The following is a 22037-nucleotide window of genomic DNA, read 5'->3' on the forward strand; positions in this document are numbered from 1 at the left end:
ACTGCAGGACCAGGTTTTCTGCAACCCTGGATCAGAAACTGCACAGCCAACCAGAGTAAAGGCAAGTGTGGGACATGTCAAGACTTTTCTGCTCCATGAAAAGTAGTTGTAGGGCAGGTGGGAAATGATGTGTAGTGAAGGCCCTGAAGGTGCAGTGCAAGGAACTGGGGTGTATTCAGCTGCTAGCCCTGGAAGATGGTGTTAGGAACTGGCCTTGGCACCAAGCTGGCTGTTATCAGGGGTTTGCCAGAAGAAACCAGCAACATTTCTGGGAACTATTCATTAGCACTCGATGGAAGGTGCCTGTGAAGGCTTTGTGCTGGGTTTTGCTATCAGGAGCAGAATATTGGGTGAGGTGAACCATGTATATACATGATTTCCTATGGTCTACTGACTGTACATCAATTTGATGTAGAAAATCTAAATCCCAGACTGGAAGCGATGTCAGTACAGTCTGAGGAGTGCCCATGAGTTCAATGATTGTTTCTGTAAATAATCTAGGGATTTCTGTGAGTCTGTGTCAGTCTATCAAAAACCACCACACTGTCTTCCCAGTCTCAGCTAATAATGAATAAACTAATATCCAGGGAAATTTGGCCAAACAGACACTACACTTTTTGGCAATATAAATTATAACAAAACCCTTATATAAACTGATAGAGGATTTGGCTCCATCTGTAATATTTGAACCCAATTTTAGGTTACTCATGCTGTACTGTGCCAAGCTAAATTGATGCATGCTTAATTTTCCTATTTATCTAGATGCATAGTTATATCAGATAAGACTGGGAGGGAATGAACATGAAAATCCAATCTGCATTTAGAAGGGACATAAAGCTAAATTTAAAGGGATAAACCAGCCTTTCAAGGGGATTAGGAAGACCCTTGCTCTATGATATGGCTATTTTGTAAATATCTCTTGTGGGATTGTTCACACCCTGAAGCACCTGTGTCAGCTGCTGTCAGCAGCAAGCTACTTGACTAGTCAGACTGATCTGGGCTGTCAACCAGGCCTGACATTTTTTTCATCATCCTCTAGGGACCAGATATCGCTAACTCCTAATAATTTCACCTCCTGTGTGTTTCCAATGGCTTTTGAAAATAGCAGTTAAAAATATTCACTCTCATAGGTTTATTCCTGCAGCAACACTGGATGGCACTTGATAACCTCTGACAGCACGCAGAAGCAGATGACACACAAGAGCATGCTACAGCAACACAGGAAGGCATGCAGCAACCTGAGCAAACAGGTGAGAACAAGATGTGGCAGCACAACATATGACAAAACAAGACATGACAGGGCAACTCAGAATAGCATTCAACATGGCACAACATGTGATAACGTGCAACAGCACAAACAACATGGAACAACACTTGACACCATGTCACTGCACGATAGGTATACCTGAAAAAGCTGATAGAAATGCCTGAAGAGCAGGAAATTCCTAGAAAGATATGGAAAATGTCTAGAAAACTTTGGGAAATTCCTAGAAAGCTACAGGGAACTCCTGGAAAATTATGGGAAATTCTCAGAAATCAGAACTGAATTCCTAGAAAGCTGTGGGAGGAGTACTCCAGGAAAGCAAAATGAGAAAGTTGGCTACAAATTCCTAGAAATCTGGAGGGAATTTCTTATGAAATAAGGAGGAATTTATATAAAACAATGGAGGAATCCTAGAAAGAAATGCACAGCTCCTAGAAAGCTGTGGGAAATCTCTGAAGAGCAGAAGGGAAATCATGGAAAGCAGAAGGGAATGCCTATAAATAATACACAATTACTAGAAAGCATCAGGGAAATTTCTAGAAGACCATTAGGGATTACCTGAAAGCAGCTGGAAATTCCTAGAAAGCAAATGTAAATTCCTAGTCAGATGAAATAAATACCTGGAAAGCAATGGGAAGGTTTCCTAGAAAGCAGCATGAAATTTCCTGAAAGCTGAGCAGAAATTCCTAGAAATCTGGAGGGGACATTCCCAGACATCACTAGGAAAATCCTAAAAAGGCATGTGAAATTTCTGAGAAGATGTAGACTAATGCAAGAGAGCAGTGGAAAAATCCTGGTTGAACTGTACATCCCATAGTTCCTAAAAACCTGGGGGAAGCTCTTAGAAAGTAATGCTGAGCAAAGCACAGGAGAGAACCAACTCCTGTAAAGAGTGGGGAAAAAAAGTGGAACCAGAAAGTAGATAGGATTAGATCCCATAGACTTTCCCAAAATGCAACTTGTACCTAGAAGACATCCCTAATTTAAATGTTTCCTAAGTGGAGTCGACCAGTTTGATGGACTGAAGAAGAAACACTGAATGCCTGTGCTGGCGGAGTTGAGCCCTAACATGCACCGAGCCCAGGTCTGGGCAGCTGAGCTTTGTGGGAAGGGAGCAAGGGGAACTTGCTGACTTAAAAGGCCTCTGTCCTTGAGACAGATTTTGACAAATGGGTGATGAAACTCAGGGAACATTTCCAGCCTGGGAAAGTACTGCCTGTTAGAGGCTATTATAGCAACAACTCTTTGCAACAGAGGGCAGGGAAAAGCCAAGGGCATCGAGGCAGGCTGCAAAGAGGGAGATGTTGCCTATGTTACTGGGATGGAACAGTTCTGCCTGACGTGGTGGGACAGACACGGAGATCTGGAACAGGAAGACAGATCCAGATGAGCTAGGGTGAAAGTGGATTTGGGATTATACCATAGTTTGGGGTAATCCAGTTAGATCACTGAGTTTTTCAAAAGTTCGAATGAAAGTTATGGCAGGAGGAGTGAAGCAGTCCAAAATTTAGACCTTGATGTAGCTTCTTGTTTGGAATATCATTCTAGTGTTTTATTTAACTTCATGGTAAGTTTCTGACTGCCATCAAGCCCAGACTGGGTGATTTGGTAAGGACTTTGACAACCAGCATCTTGCCTCCAAGAACAATTTAATCCCAGAACCGGAAGGTGAGACGCTGGGTTGGTACAGCTGCAACACCACAACGGCAGCAGGATTGACCGGGGAGCTGCAGAGGGGAAAATGCTGCCTGAGACAGCAGAGCTCCAGGACTGGGACATTTGGCATGGTCTGGACATTGCCGGACTGCTGTTCGACCCTGCCTACTGCAGCTGGACCTGCTGCGCTCCTGCGTGGGCACCGTGGGGCTGCCCCCCTTGCAGCGAGCCCTGGCTGGGCATCCCTGGCAGAGCTGCCTGCTCCTGCGGCTCCCTGCGGTGCAGGGGTGAGATGCTTCTGTTAGTGTTCACTATGAGCAAGAAGTGATGCTTTGTGCAGTATCAGCTTCTATTTTTTTGGTAAGTATTAGTTAAATTATCTTTAATTCAAGAATTTGTAGCCTGATGAAGGAAGGGCTGAGGAGGCTGACCATACTAGATGTGCAATAATGTGGACTTAATAATCAACTGTAGTGCAAACTATTGCTCACTTGCTCCACTAACCTTTAGGGGCAGTGGGCTCCTGCAGGTACTGAGCACGCTCTTCATTGTTGCATGTTCTGCACCAGAAAACCAAAAAAATCTGCTGGTAGATGTTAAACAGTTCTTCTCCGTCCATTGATCGGGGTCTGGGCTGGAATATGGGGAAGGATCCATTTTATTCTGGCACGCAGCTCAGGAGTAAATCTGTAACACCACTTTAGGAGGGTAGAGTGCCACCTACCAAGCCATCTGCTAAGAAAATTGTATTATCTGCAGTCTCATCCACTCTTGCTAGAAAGCACTGTAGCACTCATCTGTGAAGAGTTTTGCTGTAAATATATCTACTTGCATTCTTTTTATCCATCCACTCAGAATTAATTATTTCTCAGATTAATTTCATTTTAATGAATCATTCTGTATTATTGGCTTTATTTCATTTCTGAGATATTAATTAATATGTCAAAGCCATCTTTAACATTAAAATGATGCCAGTTTTTCCATTACTTTTCTTTTGATTCATATATTCAATTCCAATTTTTCTGAGGGCCTAAAATGTCCGTCCAATGTGGAGTAAAAGAAAAAATACAAGCTCTACAGTATTACAAAAAATATGCAGATGTAAATAAAGCATAAATAGGGAGGCAATGGCCCAGTCTGTATTTTTGTGTTGAATTACTAGTTTATGTGCTGTTTCATATAGTAGGTCCTCAGCAATCAGCTGTGTAGGGTTTTTATATACATGGATAAGAATATAAAATTCAGCAGTACATTGAGTGTTTACATTTGTCAGTGAAATGATCGGAAAATTTGAGATGTTTTATATTTGTTGTTTAGATTAGGTTTTAAAGGGGTCTTGTTGGTTTGATGTGGATTTCCTGGCACTGTTCTGCCGTGCGGCAGGGAAGAGGCAGTCGGAAGAAGCATTTTTCTTTCCTTAGAGCTCTCCTCTCCTCTCCTCTCAGCTATAATTTATTCTCATCATCCTCTGCAGTTTGGCTCTCTACCCACTTTGGAGGGAAGTGTTGGCAGGGCAGTAATCTATCTCCTACCCCATATATGTGGCAGATGGAAATCCCAGAAAGAGAAGGGGGGAAATTTTAGGCTTCCCTGCTCCTTTTGATGGAGCAGGTTGAGCAGTGAGAGGAAGGGTCACTCCAAATGTTAACTGTGGAAAACTTTTCTTTCTCTGGTCCTGTGGGAGTGAGTGGGTGGAACTGGAAAAACCCCATAAAAAGTCACTGCATAAGCTCTGCTGATTAAATAACTCGGTTATTGGCAGCATCGCACTGAGCTTAAGTTACGCATGGCTCCTGCATGGCAGGAGGCTGGGGACTATTTAGATGACAGCTTCTGCTTGGATCCCTGGCCACAGGTTTGGTATTTATCTTTCTTTCCTGTCTTCCACTTCTCTCCAAAAAAGAGCCATTTTGTCGTAAAATCTGGGGGTTACAGCTGAAACCAACCAGATTTGCTCTGTGTTTGCACTGCAAACACAGAGAGGGATTACTGGTGAGGGAGGGAAAGGGGAACAGAGCTTGAATGGGCTGTGAGCAGGGGGTAGACAGGAGGGGAACACCGCTCCTTTCCCTTTACAAACAACCAGATGATGGTTTTCCACCACTCCTAAATCGTGTGTGTGCAGAGCCCTGCAGACACGAGGCTGCTTTGTGAGAGTCTTCTGCCTGATCTCCCACAGAACAGAAATCCTTTCTGCAGGCTTCCTCCACTGTGCCTGGGGGATGGAGTTGGGCTCTCCTGGCTGGGACCAGGGCTGCACTGACATTTGAGCATTGGTGTACTGGGGAGGGGAGATGCCAGAGGAGCAGCAGTGCCTGGTCCGGCCTCGTGAGCACCCTGCAGCCACTGCATGAGGTCCAGATCCCATGAACCAGTAGCACTGCCTAACAAATCCTCCCCATTTATATTTTCCTTGCATTACCCTTTGTGTCCAGCTCTGCTGCTGCCTGAATTAGCTGCCTCAGATGAGTCATTTCAATTCAGAATTTCACACTTGGTGTTTCTGTTTGGGCTTTTTCATTTTCCTTTTTCCTGTCAGTGTCCAGACTTCTGCACATACTTCACCAGTGACCTGATACCCAGGGATGCTTTGTGTGCTGGTTGTTATTGGAAATGGTTCAAAAGTCAACATTCACAAGGGCACTGATGTGATTTTTGCGATCAGTCCTACTGAATCCCCTAGACTCTAAGGTTCAGCTGCAGGTGGATGTGCCCACAATCTACAGTCAAAAAACCCAGCACCCACACTCAATACTGAATGTTTAAGCCTCTTGTTGTCAATGTTTGGGGACTAGAAATAATTTCTCTCACTGATCCTTTCTCCCTGCTGGTGGATCTTTATCATTCAAGAATGAGCTTGAGACCCTTGGAGATGGGGATTTTTTTAGAAGCAAAGGAATGTTTTTTTCTGCTGCTACTCTTTGCTCTGTGCTTTTGTACTCACTACCGTGGTTTTCCCTGTGGAATGCCCAACATGATAATATCATCAATTTAACCAGTGTGCTTCACTGATCTTTAAGAGAGTTCATAGCTGTTGTTCGATTTCCAGGAAATGTTGATTTTTCTGAGAAGGTTACATTGAGGCTAAAGGTATCTTGGTTTATTAGTATAACCAGTTATTTAGAAACCTGACAGCTCTTTTAGACATTATTTTGGCTAACGTGCTGATTTCATGTTTAATAAATCCCGTTCATGCAGGCTCAAAAGGTCATCCTGAGAGTGACATGAGTACAGTTTGTATACACGTACTGTAATATTATTTTGTAAATTAAGCTGCCTTTCTCCAGCTCTAGTATGTGTTCTATTTTGTAGATTAAAGCATGTTTATCTCTCGGTGCAAGATCTGGACTTTGTTCAACTCTGTCTTCGTCTTCCAGTATCTAATTACTCTTTGGATGAAGATCATTTGGCTCATTGTGCTACTCAGTATTTATATTTTTAAATCTTCATATGGACCAAATAGGACTTTCTCCAACCAGAGCCTCCTGAGAGGAGCAGGTGCCTCTCAGGGTGGTAAGAGCTTTCCTTTGCTGGGCATTGCTTTAATTCCAGCATCAGTCAGTAGTGATTGAAAAGCATTAAATAAAATTAAGTAGCTGTTTTATGTGGGTATCCAGGGAGAATTAAACAAGCTCTGTGCTTGCTTCTGGATCTCTAAGAAACACCTGTACTGTCGTCCTGTTGATGGTAGTTTTAAGCAAGTCCTGACCTGGACTAGAGCTGATCCTTCTCACGCTGGCTGGAGACAGGTTAGCCAAAGAGTAACAAAAGGAAAATTCACCCTATACTTTATATAACTCGCTCCCAGAGTCATGTCAATTGGCTGCTTAATTCCACCACTAAATTTACCTAAATAATAATAGGGGTTTAATGGATTTTACTTCTGTTTCTCACCTGGGTATGACTATTAAATCATGAAAGTTTTAAAAGCTTACAAATTAGCTGAAGTGACAAATGAGTACAGCAGGGTGCCCTGCATGAATTGCTGGTTAAAACCTGCGTAGCTGTTGAACAGGCTTCGCTACACTCGTACAGTCTCAGCTGAGCCAGACCTCGACATCCCTGAACTGATCACACAAACTTAGAGATGAGACAGGAGGGAGGCTCTGACTTCTGAAACAGATACTTGAATTGCCAAACAAGTAATGACCGTGAGATTCTTATGGGCTGCTGTGAGTAGGAAGCTGAAAGGCTTTTTAAAATATCAGATTCAAATGAAAGTTTTAAGCCTTCACCCATATGAGCGTCATTAGGGTCTTCCCATGGGGAATTCAGCCTCTCCCCCAGCAAAGGCTACTCCCTAGAAGAAATGAACTGAAAAGAAGAGTTTGCTCCATGAGCTGATGAGCAGATGATTGAGACCAGACCGGTCTCTTTGCAATGTGTACCTCAGTGTTTCTCTCCAGTATGCCTCAAAAATTGTGCTGTTTGTGTACTCTGAAGTTGTGATTTTTCCTGGAATAACCCAGGACAGCTGTAGTAGAAAGCCACTTTGGAGGAGCCTCTGGAAGCTGTTACAGATAAAATCAAGCGTGTTCAGTGACTTCTTACACAGGCATGTTCCCCTCAGCCTAGGGTTTCTACTGAAAAACAGGAGCATGCTACAGTTTCAGAAGATGAGTATCAGGCAGTAAGCCTCACCTGTGTTGTGCTTTAAGAAGAACAGGAGGAAGAAAAAAAATCTTGCAAATAGAAAAAGAAAACTCAGTGAGTTTCATTAGAGAACTCTAATACCAAACACCACGGAATTAATTTTCTTGTCTATTTTCACCCTCCTCTGGGGATGAATGATGATTAAAGGACAGGATAATAAGAAGGGGGAATGAGAGGCAGTTAAAAAGAAAAAAAAAAAGAGAAAGAGGGGGAGAAAGGAAAACAAATGTTTTAGTTAGCTAGTCAAGGTTAGCTTAGCACTGTATCTGCTTTAACTGACACGAAAAATTATAGATGGCACAAAACCTACTTCACTACTGCTGAACCCCACGAAATTTATCTTGACAACTTAGTGAGCTTATTTGTTCTTACAGGAGATTTTTAACCTCCTTGTGATGTTTTTTATCTTATTTTTCTGATTTTTTTTTTTTTTTGAGTAAGATTCTTATGCAAAAGTAGCAACTTACAAATCAGCATGTTCATCTTTCGCTGCCTGTTGTGGCTAAGGTAAGAAAGAAAAAACCCTTTTGGAGGAAGAAGGGGGGTTGACACGTAACCTCTCTGCTTTCGGTGCTCACTACCGAGCCGGAAGGCTTTTTGCAAAGGAGAAAACGCGGTTTGAAGAGCGGTAGGTTTTTGCGCGCAAGGACGGCAGTTCACCGGTGCCGACACGAAACTCCACATCTCCCACCGGGGGTGTCCGGCGGGTCCGAAGAGCCGGAGCCGGTTGTTTGTTCCTCTGCCGTCCCCTCCCCTGATCTCGCCTAACAAGTTAGTCAGGGTGCGGGTCCCCAGGCAGCTACACCCCCCGGGGAACCTGGGCTTGGGCTTCCCCCCCCCCCCCCCCCCGCGTTCCCTCCCTGCCTGCACGCCGGGATAGAGATGCCCTTCGCCCGTGGTAGGAAGCCCCAGGGTTTAAGCTCGTCGGGGCGGCCCGGGCCGGGGGCTCCCGGACGGTTCTGCCTCTCGGGGGGACCCCGCGCCCCTGCGGCCGCCTCCGCGGGGCGGCGCGGTGGGGCGCGGGGCCGCGGCCGCCCAGGAGAGGGAGCCCGGCGGCCGCGGCTGCGCCAGGCGGCGGGGAGGCGGCGCGGAGCGGTGCGGAGCGGTGCGCGGCGCGGAGCGGTGCGGAGGGGTGCGCTGCCCCGGCTGCCGCCCGCCGCCAGCCCCGGCCCGCCCCGCCCCGCCGGTGAGTACCGCCGCGCCTGCCGCCCCTTCCCCGCTGTGCCGGGAGGGGGTCCCGGACCCCCCCCCCCCCCCCCCCCCCCCCCCCCCCCCCCCCCCCCCAGCCCCCTGAACGTGCCCTGGGGTAACGCTGCTCCCCTGGGGTCGGGCCGGCAGCCCGCCTCCTGAGCATCGCCCAGCCCGAAGTTGGGGGCCGGTACTTACTTTCCGCATCATTTTTTTTGAACGCAGCCGGCTCGCAGCGCCGAGGCATCGGGCAGCGCCCAGGGCGTCCCGGAGCTCTGGTCAGGGCAAAGTAATCCCGCTTGCGCTAAACTCCAGCAGCCCGGCTTTGCCTCTCGCCCCGGCTGGCCGGGACGTTATTCCCCAAGAAGGCAGGAAAGCCGGGGAGAGGCTGCCCAGGAGACGCTACGCCCCATCGAAGATGTTAGAGGAGGCGAAGGGGGGTTGCTTTTTGCCCGCTGCGTGCCTCCATGCCTGTCTTTCCCTTGTCTTAATCCTTTAGGAGGAGACGCCGGGCAGCCAGACCTTTCGCGGAGGAGCGATGCTGCCGAGCCCTGCCCCGGGCAGAAGAAAGGCTTTGCCGCCGGGACCCGCCGGGACCGGGGATGCGTGGCCCGGGGCAGGCTGCGGGAGAGCGTGAGGAGCTGCCTCCGCCCGCGCTTTTCTGAGGAGGGGAAAAAGCATGGTAAAAGCTGGACCCGATCCCTGGAGCGCAGCCCCGCTGAGCGGGAGGTGGGATTATTCCGGGATAGTTATGGAGAGCTATAACCTGGCAGCAGAGCGTTAAAGCGATTTATCCCCGCTGGAAGAGGACCCCACGGTGTGTCACCCCGCGGCGTGGCTGAGGGGAGGCCACTCAGGTCCTCCTGTCGCCCTTCTTTCTCCTTCCGGTGAACGACAGAATAAAAAACCAGTACTCGGCTCTTGCCAGTGTTGGGAATACCGTGCCTTTTGCCTGGGATGATTTGCCCTCATGTGCCGCTTCGACGGGATGTACAAAGTGCGACTGGGACTGATCCCGCCAACAAAGTTTGCGGGGCGATCAGCAGGGGCCATGGGATGGAGGTAGCTGGGCACACGCCAGCAGGGTCCGTCACGCACGGTCCGACGGCACAGACCTGCTGCTCCCTTGAAAACTAACTCCTGATGGTCTAACTCTGCCAGCTCCTGTTTTTACACCCCCCTGCCAATTTGCACTTTCAGGGAAAAAACCCACACATACCTGATGCAATGCAGTGTTTCTCTGTTGGTTTTGTATATAAGATTTGCTATGCAATTCTGAAACTAAGAGAGGAGGAGAAACGGCCCTGCATCCCAGAGCAAACAAAGAATCAGAGGTGAAAGGTAGGAGCCAGCATTTCTGGTTTAAATAAAACTAAATAACCTGAGCTACTTCTTACTGAAAATCTTTAAAACACACCTAGTGTATGTTTATATTCTTTGTCTTGGAATTGTAAAACAGTTTGAAACAAAGTGAAGGTTTGCTTTCTTACACTGCCCAGAAACAGAGAACTGATGCATTTTGTAACAGGAGTGTACTGAGAAGGAAATATGGAGTGTTTCATCACTGAGCCATTTAGGAAACTAGAGAAAAAGCACCTCGTATAGCACGCTTCAGTAAATATGAAGGGCTAGTGCAATGGACACTGGAAACACTCGATCAATAGCCTGTTTAAGTGGGAATATATGCGAGCATGGAAAAGTGATTGCTTTCCTGTCTGTGGGGTATAGTTGCAGAGGACAGCCGCAGAACATTTGCAGGTGAGCTGTCTGAATTAGGCTACTTCATGCTGGGGTGGTGCAGTGTGTTTCTGAAGAGATTGCTTAAAAAAACAGTCCGTAGGGCGGATTGTATTTGTGCATTTTCAGTTTCTGCTCACGGAGCTTTCAGTGTTGTTCAGGATGATTCAAAGTGGGTGAAGTCCATCCGGGGGCGAAGGGACTGTAAGAAAGGACCTTTGGTCTGTTTGGTGATGAGTAATTAATGGACATCTGATGTCTCTGATCTCTGCAAGGAAAGGAGCTGATGTCGTCATGAAAATCATGGTATGATTTTCCTTCAGGAGAAACTATGACTTGGAACGACACCACTATGGATGGGGAAGGGTTGCTGGTGGAAAGGGACTCTTCCTTTCGGATCCTCACGGGCTGCTTCCTCTCGCTGCTGATCCTCTCCACGCTGCTGGGAAACACGCTGGTCTGTGCAGCTGTCATTAGATTTCGCCACCTCAGGTCCAAGGTGACCAACTTCTTTGTCATCTCGTTGGCTGTGTCAGATCTCTTAGTGGCAGTTTTGGTCATGCCTTGGAAAGCTGTGGCTGAGATTGCCGGTTTCTGGCCTTTTGGTTCATTTTGCAACATCTGGGTGGCCTTTGATATTATGTGCTCAACAGCCTCCATCTTAAATCTCTGTGTCATTAGTGTGGACAGATACTGGGCCATCTCCAGCCCATTTAGGTACGAGAGGAAAATGACCCCCAAGGCAGCCTTCATCATGATCAGTGTGGCGTGGACTTTGTCCGTGCTGATTTCCTTCATCCCTGTGCAGCTGAACTGGCACAAAGCTACAACCGAAAGCTTTTTGGACTTAAATGCCAGTTTACGAGGTATAACCATGGACAACTGTGATTCTAGCCTAAACAGGATGTATGCTATCTCCTCTTCTCTAATTAGCTTCTATATACCTGTGGCCATCATGATAGTAACTTACACGAGGATATACCGGATTGCTCAGAAGCAAATACGACGCATCTCAGCTTTGGAGAGAGCAGCAGTGCACGCCAAGAACTGCCAGAACACGAGCGGCAACAGAAGCAGTATGGACTGCCAGCAACCAGAGAGCAACTTCAAAATGTCCTTCAAGAGGGAAACAAAGGTTTTAAAGACTTTGTCGGTGATCATGGGGGTGTTTGTGTGCTGCTGGTTGCCATTTTTTGTATTGAACTGCATGATCCCCTTCTGTGAGCCTACCCAACCATCCAAGGGAGCAGAAGCTTTCTGTATTAATTCTACCACCTTTGATGTTTTTGTTTGGTTTGGATGGGCTAATTCTTCCCTCAACCCCATAATTTATGCCTTCAATGCTGATTTCCGCAAGGCGTTTTCGACTCTGCTGGGATGCTACAGGCTCTGCCCTATGTCCAGCAATGCTATAGAGACTGTTAGTATTAACAATAACGGAGCAGTTGTTTTTTCGAGCCAACACGAGCCCAAAGGGTCCAGCCCCAAAGAGTCTAATCTGGTTTATTTGATTCCACATGCAATTATCTGTCCAGAAGAAGAACCTCTCAAAAAAGAAGAAGAGGGTGAACTATCTAAGACCTTGGAGAAAATGTCTCCAGCACTGTCGGGTATCTTGGATTATGAAGCTGATGTTTCTTTGGAAAAGATCAATCCCATTACACAAAATGGGCAGCATAAAACCTGAACAGTAAGGTTTACCCAGCAAGATCTAATAGTGTGTATTGTAATAATCTTTTTTTTTTTTTTTTTTTAAAAAAAAAGATATACAAGATTTTTTTGGTATGAAACTAAGTTGTAGGGAGAAATACACATTTACACCAAGCCCTGAATTAATTTTCCTGGCATTCAAAGCAAATTTAACATTTTAAATAACAAACTGTAAAAGATACTGAAAATTGGTTTTAAAAAAAGTTACTAAACTGTACTGTTCATACCGAGGAAAATATATGAATTTAGATACAGTGCAGTGACAAAGGAAATACTGCCTCTTCTCTAGACAGAGAAACCAATTTCTAGCTTAAAATGAGGCAAAAGATAAATGTTAAGTATTTAATGTTTACTAGAAGTTAAAAGATTGCTGTGTCTTGTGATAGTGGGTGTTACAGGTCCTAATTAAAGACTGAGGGATTGTAAAGGTAGGTAGATGCCTTCTTAAAATTATTTCTGACAAATAATTGAGCCTTATAATGAGAATGGTTATTTTTAAAGCTTTGGGAGGTAATATGTTGATACTGGTTTTATTTATTTATTGTTTTAAATTGATATTTTTCATATGTTATAACAGATCTAGCTTTATTTATATTATTTAAGATGTCTAAATAATGGGATATTTTTGAAGTGTCATAATTGCATTTTGACCAGTGAACCAGTCAGCACTTTATTACAAGCTCTGATAGTCTGGAGAGCTGGTGAGGGGAATGTAGGAATATTAAGAAGCTCAGCAAGAGATGAAGGAATCAACAAAACTGATGCTGTGTGGAGTTCATTTGCTTGTGGGCTTTTTTTTTTTTAAAGTGGGATTTCTTTGAAAAGATAGGACCAGCGTTGACTGAGTTGTGAATTCTCTTCCCTTATAGAAATAAAAGAAATTGCTGCTATTTATTTTTAAAAAGTTTCATGTTACAAAAACTTTGCTAGAATGTCAAGTTTGTGGATCTGTAAATACCTTAAATATGATTACAACCTTAAGAAGAATCCAATTTGAGAAGAAAAGCTTCTTAGATAACAATTCTTAGTATATAATGTTTTGTATTTATGTAAGATAAATCGCTCAGACTTTTCTTATTTCAAGTCTTGGATATCTTTTCTGAACAAACACAAATTGGTTATAATGATAGTAAACATGCCAAACCTCGTTATCATCTGTATTATTGCAGTACCACCAGGGCCATGCTGTCTGTCTGCGACTGTATCACAGTCAGAATTAAAAAGTGAGGTGCCTAGCGCTTTACTTTGGAAACTAGGAGGACATTACCTTTTAGTAATTACCATGTCAATAGTCCATTCAATAGTGCCTCATTACCATTTGGATTAAGACATTTCTAAATATGGATGGAACTGCAGCCCCCTCCTCAAAAACATGCTGTGAGCTCCAAAAAACTTGTCAATGTTTAATTCAAAAACCTGCTACTTCTCCATTGTCCTTCCCTGCTGCTTTCCCTTTGTAATGCCAAAAGCAATCAGTGAACGTTAGCAACAGGAACATTGCTGTTCATGTTCAGCAGCATTCAAAGCAAGCTATTTGTTTTCTGAATGGGAGAAAATACCCTTTGGAGCAACTTTTTTCATAACATATATTAAAAAAATGTGTTGTCAGGAAAAGAGAACCGAGAAGAAAAAAAAACCAGTTAAAGTCTAATGAACTATATACATCCTGCATCAGGTCTGTGTATTTATGTATTGTGAATGTTTTCATAATTTTATTGCCTGTATGCTGCTTTCATACATATAATAAAATTATTTTGTGAACAGAAGGTCAAATAAAGCAAACTACATTACATTTATTAAATACATGCTGGTTGTTGGCAGTTGTATCGATTGTATTAAAGGAAAGGATGGTTCCTCTTTTTCCGTTTGCCCTTATTTGTGATCACACCCATGAGGGAGATGGGAATTTTTATTAGAATCAGGAGAAAGTCCTCTCTATTGAGAGACCTCTGAGCCCTTGCCCTAAACTAGGATTTGAAAGCAGTAAATACAGTTTGGAAACAACCACTCTCTGCTTCAATGGTGACTAGCTAAAATGTGTGAAGCTCGACCTACTGGTGATTCTTATTTCAAAGATTTTTTTCGTGTAAGAGAGTAGTGATCTCGGTTTATAGCATGCTTTTATTGTTGCTTTGTTTTCCTTTTCTTTCTTTTCCCAAGCTGTGCAGTACTTTTGAAAGCCTCATACAGTCCCACTGCTAGTGTCTGTTTTTTAGGAACAAAACAAATCATTTCAGAAGCGAGGCGATGGTAGGTGCAGCTGAGGCACAGCAGTGTCCCTCCGTTCATGGCAGCTCTCTGCTTTGGTTTGGCCTCTGTCAGCAGATTAATTTTGAAATGAAGAAATAAACCAACCAACGTGGTCACTTCTGCCTCAAGCATTACCAGTGTGACCCCTTCAGCGGCTGGGATCTGAGTTGGGGCACAAGCTGTGGTCATGTCCAGCTCCCTCCTTCAGTGCTAACTTCCCTTGGTCAGTGACTGCAGCGGGTCTGACGGCAGGCAGGGAGTTGTGTCTGCCTCCAGCCTTTCTTAGCTCCTTGGGTAAAATTTCCTTGCATGGTGCTGATGCTCAATTTTTTTTTTTTTTTTTTTTTTGTACATTTGAGGAATTATTTTACTTTTTAAAAAGTACACAGGCCAAAGATGAAGTTCTGTGGTTGCTTAGTCAAATGCATCTGCCTTCAAAGAGCTTTTATTCTCAAAACTCCCATCAGTCTGATATAATAGCAAAATATAAAATATGATTTAAGGAGATCATGTAAAGCAAGATGCTGGTTTTGTACTAGTTTATATGTGGAAGATTTGTATTCTGAAATAAATGGTTGCTCTAGTGTGACCAGGAGCTGTCCCAGGATGTCCATCCTTGCAGATGGACCTGAGTCTCAGAGGGGCTTTGTGGAGGTCAGTGAAGTGCTACCTGCTGTTGCTGCTGAGTGCTTTGCTTTGGTGTGATAGGCACCCTGCTACAGGCAGGGCAGGGGAGACATTTGGATGAATTAATTTTGTTTTATCTCTCATTCTATTTAAACTATTTTTTGCTTCTGACTCCTTTCCCTTACATACATTTTAGAATACCACGAATTCACCTTCATCCTCATTTGCTGACGTACCCCATGTAGCCCTTCATTTTCCACTCTTCCCAACACAGGCTTCTCTACTGGTCCTCTCTGCCTTTCCTTCCACTGCTGCCAGAGCTGTTCTGTCACCCTGTTTGGCTTCATTGGCCCCAATAACCCTTTGCCTGGGAGAAAGTCCAAATTGAACTCCTGCCCTCCCAGCAGAGCCATGAGTTCCCTTCCCACAGCCTGCACCCAAAACGCTTCTCTTACCTGTTGCAGAGCCCGGAGATCAGTGTCAGGGGTGACTAGAAGGGACAGCATCATGTACCTGCTAACTGCTACTCTATTTATGTGCTGAATTAATGGCTAGGAAGCTGTTTTACCTGTTTTGTGCCTGCTCCCCAGCTGCTCGAAACCAGCGGTCTGCTGAACCTACTGGTCACACCAAGGTCAGGGTGCAGCCCAGGGGCTGGAGACACGCCAGACCCACGCTGATAGCAGGGAGTTAACTGGTGAGGTTTGGCCGTAGTAACCCTGCGAGTAACCTGTGAGGAGTGCTTACTGCTCCATGCTAGCAGGCAGCAGCAGCCTCTCTGCTGTGCTGGAGGATGAGAGCAGCAGAAGGTCATTTGCAATAACGTCATGTTTGACATAACAGGCACTTTGGTGAAACACTTCCTCAGGAATGTTTTTCTTGACATGTGTTGCAATACAGAGGCAGAGGTGCCAGGACACCATGATGTCACTGCTCCCACCAGGACAGCCACTTTGTCAAACCCATGAGGCATCAGGCACTTTTCTGCTTCCCTTGCCACCCACAAGCAGTGTTTTCCTCCGTGGAGCAAGCCTTGCTGTGTGCTTTTCCAATGCACCTGCAAATAACCTGTGTAACCTTTTCTTTTTGGGCATTGCTTCCATGTGACTGAAGGCATTTTTCTATTTGTGGATGGAAGAGGTTAATAATTCACCTGATGGCCTTGATGAAGGAGCTGTTTGCAACGAATGAACCATAATCACTAGATTAAATCTGAATAAATTTCTCCCTTCCCTTGGCAAGCATTTTCTGCTGATTTGGGTTTCTAATTTAACAAAGCCTACAAAAGATAGAGGATGAAAGAATAAATGCCTTCGCTGATGTACAGTTTTAATGACACAGATATTGGAAGTCAGTCCTGGATTTTTTCAAATCAATAGTTTTCAGAAGCACTCAAATCTGATTGAAATATCAGAAAAATGCTTTGATTGGTATCTTGAGAGACAGATTATTCCAGTAAATATTTTGGGGTTTTTTATATAATGGTAGTAGCATATGTTCCTAGTGATACAACTTCTGTGGTCACACAATGAATGTAACTTAGAGAATAAGGAAAACAATGGTATCTGTTTCTTAACTTTTAAAAGAGTGAAACACGTACTGTAAAATGCTCTTGCACTGTTCTACTGCAGTAGAGATGGGCTGAAGCGAGTGTTGGGTCCTCACTATGAGCCTTGGATCAGGCTGGTGTTGATCCCCGTGTTGCGAGCAGGTCGGTGCTGTCTGGCTGCCGGGTGTGCATGGTGGTGCTCCTTCTCCAGCTCAGACCTCAAGCTCAGGGATTTGCCTGTGAACGTCAGACTTCCCCGGCGGATCTGCAGAGCCCCGTGCTGCTGGCCCTGCTGCCCCCCGCTAGTCAGGCACAAGTCTTTCCAAAGCACCTCCGGAAGCGTGTTTTTACAAATGTAGTTTTGAGGCTGAATGTGTAAATTGAGTATATGATGGCTATTTTCATGTTGGTTGTCTTCACACTCTCATGTTGGTTATCTTTACAGTTATGGTCAGAACAAAATGGCAATATTCTGCTATGCCAGTTTTCATGCTCTTTCTAGGAAAGAACTCTGGGCAATGATACAGGAGAAGGCTGCTGGCCCTGCTATACTGATGGCCACTGCTTTTCTATTTCAATTGCGTTCCCTTTTGGTCCCACCAGGCTGTTCCTCCCCCTTTCCAGGAGGGATATTCCCGTTGGTTCTTTGGCAGAGTCTCCTCAGCGCTCACCTGGGCAGTGGTGATGGATGGTGCTGGCAGGGTGATGCAGAGCCAGCTACCAGTCACGCAGAGCAGCAACAGACCTGGGCTCCAGGTTGTGTGCTGAAATAACACGATTGGCATCAACAGCATTGCTTCAGTTTCTGTCCCTCTGGATGGGGTTGGTTTCACCCCGGAAGGCAATGTGGAGATCAAAGGGATACCCTGGACCTCTTTCATCATCAGCCTCTGGACCTGGTGAGATGGGTGATTTGGTGTAAAAGAGGCAGAGAAGAGCAAGTGGCAAAGGTGTTCCAGGACTGGCTGCGGGGCAGCAGCAGTTGGGATGGTGGCACTGGGGAAACCCTGTGCCCCAGCTCCCCCGCCGCGATCCCAGGCAGCCAGAGGAGACGAATGGAGGAAGAACTCAGGTCCAGCCCTGCCCCGGCCAGACCCAAGGACCAAACCACCTCCCGGTCCCTGCAGCACCCTGGGGCCAGCTCCGCAGGGAACGCGGCTTTCACTTCAGGGCCAGCACGGCCCCGCCGGCGGCTGACCTCAGTCCTGCCGGGGAGTGCTCAGCACTGCCGAGAGATGCTCAGCTGAGGAGCACGTCTGGCTTCGGGCTGTCATTTGACTCAAAAAGAAATGAAATAATGTATGTGGTAAGGGATTTTTAAAGCCAACTTATGCTTTGTTCCAGATAACTCATACATTTGTTTTTCTCACATCTCCTAGATTTGCTATGTCAGTAGCTCCCCTTTCAGTTGGTTGGATTTTTTCCTGTTTGAATATTTCCTACCCAACAGAATTAAAACTGTTTGTGGGATATTTCAAGTAACAAAAAAAATATCGAAAAAGTCTTGTTTGAATATATCATCAAAGGATGTTTTGATATTTTCAAAATTAATTTCTTAACTTTTCAGCTTGCAGTGTTAGATTTTTAAAACTCAGATATCTGGTTTGAAAATAATGGCAAAGAAGTTAAACTTTAAAAATGAAATGAAATATTTTAATATGACTTGCATTAAACAATTAGATTGTTCAAGACCTGTTCCTACTCCCAACCCTTGATTTTCAGATCATTAATTTCACATTTTTCTAAGACAAGGAAACATTTTGAAGTCTTGGAAGAAGACAGAATGAGAGAAGTACTTGCTTCCCAGATTCGCCTTCCAGTGATGTGAGCAGAGAAGTCAAATGTTTCACTGAACTGAACTACCATTGCAAAGTTTCTCTTAATCTCAGAGAGAGAAAATTATGGATTTTGACACCGAGACATTTTCCTCAGCTTGTTTTTATTTTCTTTCTTTGTTAATAAAGGAGTTTCTGATGGTATTACTTTTCCTAATCTTTTTTGTGTCATTCTGCGTGACTACCAACAATTTTATTTCCATATGCACATACATACATACATGTGTACAATACATTGTTCTCAATTAGTAGATTCAGAGACCGCTAGAAAAAACAATAGCTCCATGTGAAGTGATGAGAGGTGAACTCAATCTATTTCTTTGCTGCAGAAGCAGGCCACAGAAGATGACCCAGGCCCGTATTGCCTGCATTAAAAGGACAAACCTGTCAGGGCTGATAGATCTTTAATGCCAGCAGTCCTCCGCGTGTGACCTTGGGCTCAGGAGCACGTTTCCCTAACCCTGCTCTGGAATCGGGCAGAGGTGGGTGGGGGCTGCACGGCAGCTGGTGGTTCGGGAAGGGCGGTTAATTAGAGCTGGTTCTGCTTTGTCTGTTTGGGAGCACATGTGTGCCCAAGAGACGAAACGTTCAGAAAATTGTAAAAACATCGCTTTGAAATTGCTCAGTAAAAGGTATTTTGAATAATAATAAAAAAAGACTTAATGATGCTGTTATATACTTTTTCACTTTCTAGTTTTCTAAAGCTTTTGTAACTATTTCCATAATGCTTTCAAAGTTGCAAATGGTGCCATCCAATTTCATTCATTTGCTCTTTTGTGGTTGCATTAGACTTTGATACCGATTTGTATTCTCAGCTGAACAGACTCTGCTCCAGCAGCTCCTCCAGCCTGCTGACATCTGCTGAAGCCCTGGATGCCACCAGGTCTGTTGGGATGTGGGACAACAGTGAAAGGGGGCCCCTGGAAATGTCAGTTTTTGAACAGTGGGAAATTATTTTTGAGCAAAAACTCACTTTTCAGTTTGGTATCTATTTCGTAGATCCTAAAATGATTCCATTATAATTTTTTTCTTGATTTATTTTCAAAGAGATTGAATAAATTTTCTCAAAAGCAAGAGTTATGGCTTAAAGAAGAACTGTTATCTTCTAAGTGAGAAAGATTTTAACGTTATGATAGTTAACATTTCAGAAACATTTTAATTAAATATCATTAAAATCCTTACAAAGTAGAATATTTTTGATGCATTTTGTTAATGTATGACATTCTTCAAAATAAGAGGACAATTTCTGATGAGAACAGTTTAATGCAGAAACTCTCAGTCATAATTCTTTCTTGCCTGAGAGGATAAAATATAGCGATGGGTAGCTTTGTGATAGCATGTAGCACTAGTAAAAAGCATTTCCCAGCAAAGTAAGCAGTGACATTTAGACATTTAGTAATTCCACTTGTGCTGTTCAGTCCTCCTCATTGTACAATATTGATTATATTTGAAAATAAGTTAAATAATTATCTAAAAATAACTTCCATCATAGTAAGTGCCATTAATTGGCCTTTTGCTAGGAGTCTCAACAGACCCCCTGAGGATGGAGTCCTGACCAGGATTTAGAGAGAGTTTTATCCCTTTAAGTGACATTTTTGTACCCAGGCTACAGCACATTAATTCCTGCCCTCTGTGTCCATCTTGTCACCTTTCAGGAGGAGCAAATTCCCTCTTCACCCTTCCCTGTCCTTTATGCATGTTCTCTCCATTCTGCCTCTTTTTCCCTTACTTATCAGGATAAATTAAATTGTAGAAGTGTGATTTGAACTGATACAGCAAATAGATTTTTACTAAAACAGCGCAAGACCCTGTCTCTAACTCAGCCAGTCCTGGTGTAAAGACAGCCATGGTCTAAGCTTTACTCCGATCCTTTTGGAGCACATGTGTGTGTGCACAGACGCAGTGTCCCGGGGAGCCCAATTGCTGGGATCTCCCCACTCACAGCCCCGAGGTGAATGATGCACATCTTGAAGTGGGATGGGGAGAGCCTCAAGCCAATGTATTGACTGAGACACTCTCAAGAAAAAGCTAGAAAATCAATGAGCTCATACCCTTTTGGCAGTGACAGTACACTTAACCCCTGAAACAGCACTCCTCAAGGACTGCCAAGCATCTGCCCTTCCCAGCTCAAAAACCATTTTCAGTGATTGATTTTATTTTGCAGTATTTACTCAGCTCTAATGCACAAACACGCATATTTTGTACATGTAATTTAAGTAAAGACCCAGCTGCACGATAAAAGCAAATAGAATATAAAGTATAGTTATCAGTCCTGACAGCCAGGAAGAAAAAAACATCAGCAAAGGGCTGGATTGCCACCCCCTTGCCACAGATGTAAACCAGGGCAGCCGCATCGAAACTGTGCCAACCTGATGTGGTGTGAGCAAGGAGTCAGGCCGGGCGCTCACCCAGTGACAGTGCTACCATCTGGTCTGCAGGACACAAGCATTTCCTCTCCCAAAACAACACAATAAAAAAACCACTTTACACGCCACAGGCTGCAATCAATGGAGCGTTCAATATTTCAGTCACTTTCTCTTTCAAAATGACTGGTGATTCCTCTCCACCCCCATTTGCTGGCTGTGCTCAAAATTAAATGTAGGAAAGAGTCACCAGTAAAAGCCTCTGGGGTTTATAGTGCAGCCAAATTGTTGCAGAGGGATGTGTGGGGTAGGATGGCTGAGGAGAAAGTGCTGTTTTCCTTAAACTTTAAGGGCTTCTGTGTTTTAATTTTATTTATTTTATTTTATTTTATTTTATTTTATTTTATTTTATTTTATTTTATTTATTTTATTTTATTATTTTATTTTATTTTATTTTATTTTATTTTATTTTATTTTATTTTATTTTGTTTTGTTTTATTTTGTTTTATTTTGTTTTATTTTATTTTTACTGCTTTCTTTTGCTCACAGCTGGCATAAAATAATTCCCAAACTCTACTTTCCTATGTATTTTATGTAATATTTTAAAGCTATTAGTATCTGCAGATAAGGAAGGCACCAACTCTCTTGTTAAGGTCTACCCTAATTGCTCCAGAAACGATGCCCCAGGAATGCCATGGACAAACCTGGAGACACTGATCTGATGAGGAGGGTAGCATTAGGAAGGAGGACCTTCCTTTCTGAGAAGCTATTTCTGGTCTCTGAAGTGAGGATTCCCTTTCATTGGGCTGAATGTCTCATTTATTGAAAAGGATTCTCTTAGTTTGGGTGTATTGTTGGGTTTTCCCCCTCCTCACTCAACTGATAAACTGGGAAATTCGGCACTGTCTTATAGCATTGCTTCTTTTGATAGCAACAAGTAGATGTTTAGTTGTATCCATGACTCAAGTGCACTAAGCAGACTAAGTATTTCAACAGTGAAGTTAGTCAAAATGCCCCTTATATTTTCATTCCTTAAGGAAAATAAAAGAATGACATGTAACGCTGCAGAGTAGTTTCTCATTCTTGAAATTATCTCTAAGGAACATGTGAGCTACTGTCTGCAATGATGCACAGTCACAGCATAGGCTGTTGCTTGTGTGTATAGTGCATGAAAAAACAGTACAAGAAAAATATACAAATGAGTA

The 22037-nt window shown here is 44.0% G+C and overlaps 2 protein-coding genes across 5 annotated transcripts in view; one reads left to right on the plus strand and one right to left on the minus strand.

Moving 5' to 3' along the window:
• The window catches only part of SFXN1 (sideroflexin 1), a 40321-nt gene extending 31198 nt beyond the window's left edge, over positions 1 to 9123 (minus strand). Inside the window, exon 1 of the mRNA XM_033005666.2 lies at positions 8960 to 9123. Within this exon, the coding sequence (XP_032861557.1) occupies positions 8960 to 9008 (49 nt within the window). The 5' untranslated portion in view covers positions 9009 to 9123. The remainder of the gene's footprint in view (positions 1 to 8959) is intronic.
• Positions 9124 to 9988: 865 nt separating this feature from the next.
• Positions 9989 to 18541, plus strand: DRD1 (dopamine receptor D1). Of its 4 annotated transcripts, none has more exons than XM_042790347.1 (2): positions 9989 to 10121; positions 10822 to 12248. In XM_042790347.1, exon 2 carries the CDS (start codon positions 10830 to 10832, stop codon positions 12183 to 12185), a length of 1356 nt encoding a protein of 451 aa, XP_042646281.1. In that variant the 5' UTR covers positions 9989 to 10121; positions 10822 to 10829; the 3' UTR covers positions 12186 to 12248. The 4 variants fall into 4 exon arrangements, with proteins under 4 accessions (XP_042646281.1, XP_032861543.1, XP_032861534.1 ...); XM_033005652.2 differs by having other exon boundaries at positions 10001 to 10102; XM_033005643.2 differs by having other exon boundaries at positions 10006 to 10102; positions 10774 to 12248.
• The last annotated feature ends 3496 nt before the right edge of the window (positions 18542 to 22037 follow it).

This window comes from Tyto alba, unplaced genomic scaffold, assembly GCF_018691265.1.
Source record: "Tyto alba isolate M040663 unplaced genomic scaffold, T.alba_DEE_v4.0 Super-Scaffold_17, whole genome shotgun sequence".
Taxonomy (NCBI): domain Eukaryota; kingdom Metazoa; phylum Chordata; class Aves; order Strigiformes; family Tytonidae; genus Tyto; species Tyto alba.